Here is a 9,550-nt window from a genome sequence, read left to right on the forward strand (position 1 = left end):
TTTGCATCACATGAATAAATTGTATTTTAAAATATATTCAAATAGAAAACAGTTATTTTAAATTGCAATAATATTTGACAATATTATAGTTTTTACTGTTTTTTTATCAAATACATGAAGCCTTAGTGAGCATTAGAGACAATAAAAAAAATTTTTACCAACCCCAAATTTTTGAACGGTACGTCTTTTTAATTTCTAAAATAGCAATAAATCTTATTCTATTGCATTTTAAATTTTGAAAATAGAATGTACTTCAAGTTTTATAAGATATAAATTAAGTTTTATAATCTTCTCATATGAATTTATTTTGTTTTAAGGATTTTTTAAATATTTCTTTTGGAAACCAAGACAAAAAAAACCAACAGTAATTAATAAAATATAATTAATTATTATTTTTATTTATTTATTTGTTTGTTTGTAGTGAAACAGTTTTCCTGGGATGTTAGTAAGACGGTTGCCAAACAGACTAACTCCAAAAAGTTTTAAAATCCATGTAAATCTCTTCTTTGTTTTTTCTTCCAGATCCCTCAGATCAGCTACGCCTCCACAGCACCAGAGCTGAGCGACAATAACCGCTACGACTTCTTCTCTCGAGTGGTACCACCAGACTCCTACCAGGCACAAGCTATGGTGGACATTGTGAAGGCGCTGGGCTGGAACTATGTGTCCACATTAGCGTCAGAGGGGAATTATGGTGAAAGTGGAGTAGATGCCTTCGTTCAGATCTCTCGAGAGGCAGGTATAGTATCCGTACATTTCATCAGACTTTGCATTCTGTTCGCTTATAGTCTATGGATGTAAAACACACTGAAGCATATAGAATGATCCAGATTGGGCTTTTCATTAATATGCTATATTTCAAAAAGTTACAAAGAGGAGCATGACAGAGACAGCTGCATGCATTTGTACCCATCTGCTGCCAGAAATTCATGGCGGTCATTAATATAAATAGAAAGTGAGTCACATTTTAGGAGAGAAAAATTTCAGCATCGGTGTCCATCTCTCTCTCTCTCTGTGACAAAGGAGGTCTGTGCATCGCTCAGTCCTTGAAGATCCCACGAGAGCCCAAACTAGGAGAGTTTGACAAGATCATTAAGAGACTAATGGAGACCCCCAACGCTCGAGGAGTCATCATTTTCGCCCATGAGGATGACATCAAGTAAGTGAATGATATGCTTAATGTATGTTTGATCAGCAAGGCCTTTTAAGCCTTATAACATTTTGGGTTAAATACAACTTTAATGCAGCATCTGCTGCATGCTGTTGATTACATTTGAACACCTTGTGCAAATTTATGGAGGCATAAATGAGTGTTAAAGTATTTTATTTTAACTCTCTACAACACAGCTCTTGCCATGAGGATTGCCTGCTGACATGGCATTAAAATCTCAAGTCGCTTGGGTATATTTTTAGCAATAGGCAAAAAAACATTGTATGGGTCAAAATGATAAATTTTTCTTTTATGCCAAAAATCATTAGGATATTAAGTAAAGATCGTGTTCCATGAAGATATTTTGGAAATTTCCTACCGTAAAAATATATCAAAGCTTAATTTTTGATTAGCAATATGCATTGCTAAGAACTTCATTTGGACAACTTTAAAGCTGATTTTCTCAGTATTTAGATTTTTTTGTACCCTCAGATTCCAGATTTTCAAATAGTTGTATCTCGGCCAAATATTGTCCTATCCTAACAAACCACACATCAATGGAAAGCTTATTTATTCAGCTTTCAGATGAGGTATAAATCTCAATTTCGAAAAATTTACACTTATGACTGGTTTTGTGGTCCAGGGTCACAAATACTTACCTGTTGTTTGACACAAAAAAAGTATTTTACAAGTGTAATTATTTAAATGAATAATTTAAACATGTTGAAATAGTGTAAATCTGCTGATTTAATTTTTGCACTTTTTGCATTGGTTTTGATAGAAAACTGGGGTATTCCATGGAATTAAATCATCATCAAATTAGCCAAAACATTTTACAAATGAACATGCATCATTCTCAGAATGAACATTTTGTGTACTTACTGAAGAATTCATGTGAATTCAAGTGCTTCATGTTTCTGCTTTTAAACTTTCAGCTAGCAGAGTTTGTCTACTAGAATGAAATTGTAATTACATGAATGCACATGCATTTATTATTATTATAATTTTTTTTTTACAACCGAGGAATGTCAACTTGAAGCAACGTTAACAACCCATTGGACTTCATTAATGTACGTTTTCACTGTTTGACAGGATGTTGGAGGAAAGGTGTTAACAAATTAGAAAAACGGATGATTTCAGCTGAAAAAAAAGTTGTTTCAGAGGCAGATTTTGATGAAAGATTAAGAAGACAAAAATGTTTTCCCCCTAAAATAACGTGCACTAATGATTTGCTTACACTAAGAAGTGTTAAGGCAGAGAGGGTCAATTTTGATTTCGTTTTTCATTAAAAATGCACATGGGTTCTTTAGAACTCGCCTTCAGTAAATTTTTAAGGCAACGTGATGCTTAAACTGAGGTGCTACAGCAATCTGTCACAACACATTAAAGAGACACAAAATGGTATTTCACAAGTTCACACTTACATGTAATAAATAGAGTAAAGGTTATGTGTATTTGACGTGCTGTCTGAGGCGAGGGCTCCGAGCTCGGAATTTGCTCCGAACCCAGAGTACCCTCAGTTGACATAGGAATAGTTAGAAGTGAGGAGATGGGGTGGTGGAGGGATGCTAGAAAACTGTCAAGGAACAGAAGTTTGCTGTGTATATATACCTCTTAACTTGTTAATTGGGTTGATTACTGAATGAGCTCCTCTAGTGTTAATTATCTGAATGTGCTGCTTCTGAACTTTGTTAATAAAATGTAATTTATTGTTTGAACAAAATTTGCTCTTTCTTGTCTGTCGGCGTGTTGTCAGTGTCCTCTTTGCTCCGTGATGTATTTTTCACTGCGTGAGAACATGAGGTGTGGCGTGAGAGTGCCATGGCTTGTCTGTCATAGCAACAATAACTAAGGGGGAGTGGGTCTTTGCAAAGGGTCAATTACATGATCACAGACACATTGATTAGCAGACACATTGCAAGTGCATCGTCCTGATACACAAACAGAAACCAATCACAGTAGGTGGCGATAGAGTGTTCTTCAAATGTGTGTGCCATTCAAGTGTTGTTTTTCAGGTGAGATTCTCTTCAAACTGTGAGACTGTTATAACAGTAATTGACTCAATAGACATCTGACCCAGGGATGTGCACGTTTTGAGGGGCAGGGGCTCGAGTGGAAAAAAGGGCACCTCTCATATTTATTAGAAATTTTTCCTAAACAAAACGTTAAATATATTAGGGGTGTGCGATATTGACAGAAAATATATCTAGATATTTTCTGGGATTTTATCGATAACGATATATAGACAACATTTTGCTGAGTGTGTTATTGTGCTGATATCTGATAAGGATAAGATTGGTAAGGACTACTGTGGACCGCTGACTCCTAAAGTTTTTGATATTCTGCATATTCTGTGCGGTGATCAGTCTACAATATTTTCCAATAAGTTCAAATTGATTCTTACCTTTTATGGGCATTTTTTAATTTATAAAGCCATTTATTTTCTAAAAGTGTGCATCATCTTTTCAGTCAAATTCTTAACTTGAATCAGTCAATTAATATTATAATAATTTGGGTTTTTATCAAGCAGATGAAATCAGTATTGACAAAATTAATCTTTGCAATGCAGAGGAAACACAGAAGCTGCATTAGAAGGGGCATTTAGATGCATTTACACACTGTTTAATGCAGGACATGAATGTTTTAACCTGCAGTTACAAATGCATTCATACTTTTTTGATATTTACAAACTAAAAACAGTCAATTGTGTCTAACGTAAGTGTATTAAATTCTTGTTTATTGAACTGCTGTATAAAGTCTTCGCATGATACTGATTAACTATATGAAATTATATAAATATATAGCCTGCATTTCTGCCCCCATATCTTGAATTTTGTGATCATTCTAAATTCATTTGAATAAACTGAATCATGCAGTGAAAGAACATGGACTGGTCTAACCTACTAGACTTCCTGCCTTAGCTAAACTTTAGCTAACTTACATGGTAGCTCTCATGAGTCATGGATGTTAGTAAGACAAATTAACTATATTTTGTCTTTTGGATAATTAGCTGTAAATTCGAGGCACAGGTAGCTTAGTCTATTGTTCATCACCACTCACCTCCACACCAAGACAAACACAACTGGAAAGGGAGGGAGGGCTTTACTTCTGCGGCTCTCTGTCTGTGACTGTGATGTGATGATGATCAATTTGTGCTACACAGCTGTGCTGCGCGGAGACACAGAGGGAGAAAGGCATCGGAACTCGACAGAGTCTCATTTCCCAACCCGACCCGACCTGATATTTAGATTTTTTAAAATTTGTTTGACAGGGAGAGCTGTGCACAAACAGAAACACACACGCACACGTATATATATATATTAATTTATAAAAAAAAAATATTCCCCAGAAAAAAAGGGCACTTTCTCTCGAGGAAGAAAAAGGGCAGGTGCTCAAGCTCCCTTTGATGTTTTATGTGTGCACGTGCCTGATCTGACCATAGAAGAAAGTTTATGGTCATGCCCATTTTAGCGCTCTATGTGGCAACACTAAGAATGAAATCTATACTTATACTTATGAATTTTGTTCTGACAGGTTTCTAAATGTAACAACATGTGGAATGTTGGAACAGGTGGATGCTTCCTTAGTCACTTGGATCCATGATTATCTGACGGGCAGGCCTCAGTTTGTGAGATTACAGGGATGTGTGTCTGATCGGGGCCCCTCAGGGAACTGTGCTATCTCCCTTCCTGTTTACAATTTACACTGCAGACTTTAGGTACAGTTCTGAGTTATGTCATCTGCAAAAATTCTCAGATGACAGCTATTGTAAGCTGTGTAGAGGAACGGCAGGAGGAGGAGTACAGAGATCTCGTTGACCGTTTTGTGAAGTGGTGTGGGGAAAATCACTTGCAGTTAAATGTGGCGAAAACAAAATAAATCGTGGTAGACTTCAGCAGGAATAAGACCCCACCCTCTCCCATCTGTATTGGGGGGATTAATGTGGAACTTGTGAAATCATACAAATACTTGGGAGTCGAGTTGGACAAGAAGTTGGAGTGGTCTACAAATATGGAGGCTGTCTACAAGAAGGGCCTGAGTCGGTTATATTTCTTGAGGAAGCTCAGGTCTCTCAACGTGTGCAACAGGATATTCAAGATCAGACTATTGTAGCGAGTACTATCTTCTTTGCTGTGGTGCGTTGGGGCGCGGGAATCAAAGCAAAGGATGTCAACAGACTAAATAAACTCATCAAAAAGGCTGCGTCTGTCATCGGCTCTAAGCTTGGTACTCTAGAGGAAGTGGTCAGGGACAGAATGCTGGCAAAGTTGCTGGCAATTATGGATAATGATGCTCATCCCCTTCATAAAACACTGGATAAATTTAAGAGTATCTTTAGCAACAGGCTTATTCAGTCTCGTTGCTTGAAGGAACGATATAGGAAATCATTTCTGCCTAGTGCTATTAGAGTGTATTACTTATCTATCTAGGACAGAACTGTGTTAGTTAAAGGGTATTGTAGTCACATGTATTCTAAGTGTTTATTGATTGTATTGAGCTGCCATGACAATCTAATTTCCCCTCGGGGTTCAATAAAGTACATCTAATCTAATCTTGCATTTTAGAAGAGTTTGAATTTACATTAGAATATGTTTCAAGGTCTTAAAAATCAAGACTCTAATTAGAACCAAAAATGGTTCTACAGGATGATGTCATAATAGAACTTTTTAGTTTCCACAAAGAATGTTTTTATTCTTTGTTTCCTTAGAAAATCATCTATTTATTGGTGGTTTAAAGAACCCAACCTCAATACACTGATCTGAAGAACCTATTTTTTGAAACATCAAGAACCAAAAATTTGCTAAAAATTTACAAAATTTGAGAAATTTAGCATTCAGATTTGGAGAAATATAGCATTACATCACTTGCTCACCAATGGATCCCCTGCAGTGAATGGATGAGCGTCCAAACAGCTGATAAAAACATCACAATAATCCACAAGTAATCCAAGTTTTTATCAGCTGTTTGGACTCTCATTCTGACGGCACCCATTCACTGCACAGGTGAGCAAGTGATGTGATGCTAAATTTCTCCAAATCTGTTCCAATGAAGAAACAAACTCATCTACATCTTGGATGGCCTGTGAGTGAGACATTTTTCAGCATATTTTTATTTTTGGTTGATCTATTCCTTTAATGCTCCAGAATATCATTGAAGAAGTATTATTACTTTTACATATAACAAGTAACTTTAGTTACATATAACATACATATACAGTGGGGGAAAAAAGTATTTGTTACAGTAATGTTTATGTACAGATGTTATGATGTTTCACTGGCTTTTCAATTACCTGCCAGTGAAATAACAAGGGAAGACAGAATATTTCTTCATTTTAAATGATAATTGTGCATCTGAAGAGTGTGAAGTATCAAATCTGTGATTTCAACCGGTGACATTTTTTTTCACCGACGAAAACGAGACGATGACAAACTAAAATTTGTTTTGAATGACAGAAACTATGACGAAAATCTATTGATACTTTCGGCAATGAATAAAAACGAGATGAAAATGTTAGGGAGGGACGATTTGGGAAGAGCTTTTGCAACGGAGGCCAGCGAGTAGGTGGTGTGCAGGTAAACCTCACTCCCCTGATCCTCCTTGAAACAACAAGAACAAGCCTCCTTTTTAGTGCGTCCACCTCCCATGCTGGAGACCCGGGTTCAAGACCCACTCGGAACGAGAACGAGGTGTGGCGGTGAGGACCCGGGAGAGAGGGGTTACATTGGTGCCGTGACCTGGATGGGAGTGAGGATTAGGGGGGTGAGTGTAACGGAGGCCAGCGAGTAGGTGCTGTGCAGGTAAACCTCACTCCCCTGATCTCAAGAGATGCACTAGTGACTGACGAAAGTGACTGACAAAAATGTCCATATCTAGGAGTAAGAGAAGAGCAGGCATATGGATAATCTTACGACGCAAGAGAGAGCTCAATTCTGTTTGGTTTTCTGAGCGCACACATCGAAGCAGCGCCTCTCACACAGCGTGCGCGTAGGCTCTTTCTCGTCTCATGAACGGAGAAATACACACAAAATTATGTAGAATTGTCTGTTTTGACGAGTATTCGCGTAAACACACTCGGTTATGTCTTATGTGAACTAGTGGTGTTCGGTTCTTGAACGAATCGTTCTTTTGAGCCGGTTCTCAGGAAGTAACCCGTTGAGCCGGTTCACAAATTGAACCGAATCGAACTTTTGCTCCGGGTTGATGACGCAGGACACACTGCCGAAGTAGCACATCCAACTCAAAAAGAATCAAATGAGCCGGTTCAACCAACTGTCGAAGTTTGCCGAGGATTACCGAAGATTCTAATGAGTGAGTTGGCGATACTGTGCAAGCCTGAGGCGCGTACAGGAAATATGCTTACTATGACTGTTATTAATTTACATTTTATTAAAACCTGCAAAAAACTTTCTGTCGAGTAATGTAAATAAATTGTACAATAGTTTATTATGCATGCATAATATATTGTCAATATTGGTCAGTCAGTCATATCGGAGGATCCGCGAATGAAACTGTCCATTAACTTAAGTTAATTATATGGCAATAATCAGCAATATGCTTTCACACAAATAACTTTATTTACAATCTGTGTTGACACAAATGACTTATTTGAATTTTTCATTGATACAACATGGCACTGAGTTGTTAGAAAAGAAATGTGTAGAGAGAGACGTTATTGCTTGATGACGTCAGGAACCGATGAATCGGCTTTTTGAACCGGTTTAATGAGCCGATCTGTCCGAAAAGAACCGGTTTGCGGAAATGAATCGGACTTTGCATCACTAATGTGAACATAAACAATTGGGAGAATATTGGATGTGTATTAGTACATTGCATCCGTGTATCCGGTTTTAAAGGGACAGCAGCCTAATTAAGTTGCTATTGTCTGTGGCATTGATGTTAATCAAGCAACAAAAGAAAGACAGAAAATCACTCACTCCTTTTGACTGAATCACTTTAGTAGCCCTAAAGACTAATCTAAATTTATTTATAGAAAGAAAAATGTCTGCTTGAAAGAATGAAAAATGTGGTTAACACGTTGTTATAAAGAAATTACCATTTGTATTTCAATGAAAAGAAGACCATGTTCTTGTTCTTTATGAGAAGTGGTTTTATTTAATTTTAACATAAAGGCATGTTGTGTGTCACCGCAGTTAAACTGGTGTCTATCATAATAAAACCTTAATTTCAAGCCTAGTGAATTTGGAAACCCATTAGATTTTAGCCGACTAAATTTATTGTAGATTTAGACTAAAAACTAGACTAAAACTAAAGAAAAAATACAGAAGACTAAAATATGACTAAAGCTAAATGGCATTTTAGTCAAAAGACTATGACTAAACCTAAATCAAAATTTGCTGTCAAAATGAACACTGATTTCAACTTTGCTCTTTGAGCAACTCAGGGGTGTCACCCTTCACCGAAAGTGCTAAGGCTGCATGGGACATGTTAACATAGAAGGTGCTATACTGTCAAATCCAAAATAAGACTTTATCAATTGGTCTCTTGAGCTTAGATGACATTTTCATATATGATAAGAGCAGATACAATATTCAGGACATTGCATTTTTCCTTGCATATTGCGATTTTGTTTTTTCCATTTTTAACTTTGCAAATTCAGAAGTACCAAACAAACACTCCCCGTTAAAAGTCAATACTTTGCTATCGCTGTCAACACTCACGAGTGACGGTTTGCCACTCTGAGTTTGGGTGTCAGAGTCTCTAATCCATATGGCTCATTGATGATGCTTTTTGACAGGCTTATGCAGTGGAGAATGTCTGTGCAGATGAAGTTTCCCCTTCATTAAAACACTCCTGTGAACACGAGCTGTCGCTCCCACTGCGTGAATTGTCAACCACGTCTTCAGTGCCGAAAGCAAATGCATAACTGAATGGCTTAATTCATAATAACTTGGATAAGTGCCACTCTAACTAATTTGATATTTGAATTTCATGAAGGACTTTTCATTTACACACTTTTACATTTATATGTTAGATTAATATTTGTGTATATATGCATGCAGTTGTGCTTTGTATAATACAAAAATGGAGGACTTCCACAGCTTGGTTCCTCACAAAGCTTCTTTTAGATTTATGGACAAATTACATTTAAGTTGATCACTGACAGATATTAAAAAGGAATGCACCCATCTCATTGGCAAAAATATTCAGAATTTGGTCATGCTCCAATAATGTAAGTGTCAAAAAGCATAAATAAAAAAACTAAATAAATTAGAAAATATTACAAATTTATTGAAAGTAATTAATTAAAATAGATTATTTTTTATAATTCAGTAATAATTTAATTTCATTATAATTCAAATAACACAAATTTGTATGTATATACAGTATATATATATATATATATATATATATATATATATATATATATATATATATATA

General features: G+C 36.3%; 1 protein-coding gene across 1 annotated transcript in view; it reads left to right on the forward strand.

The window, feature by feature from the left end:
- The window catches only part of LOC107584919 (metabotropic glutamate receptor 6-like), a 70,314-nt gene that overhangs the window by 35,675 nt on the left and 25,089 nt on the right, over positions 1-9,550 (forward strand). Inside the window, exons 3-4 of the mRNA XM_016271688.1 lie at positions 523-739; positions 1,024-1,159. Coding sequence (XP_016127174.1) covers positions 523-739; positions 1,024-1,159 — 353 coding nt within the window. The remainder of the gene's footprint in view (positions 1-522; positions 740-1,023; positions 1,160-9,550) is intronic.

The sequence above is a fragment of the Sinocyclocheilus grahami genome, unplaced genomic scaffold (assembly GCF_001515645.1).
Source record: "Sinocyclocheilus grahami isolate Dianchi unplaced genomic scaffold, SAMN03320097.WGS_v1.1 scaffold64.1, whole genome shotgun sequence".
NCBI lineage: Eukaryota > Metazoa > Chordata > Actinopteri > Cypriniformes > Cyprinidae > Sinocyclocheilus > Sinocyclocheilus grahami.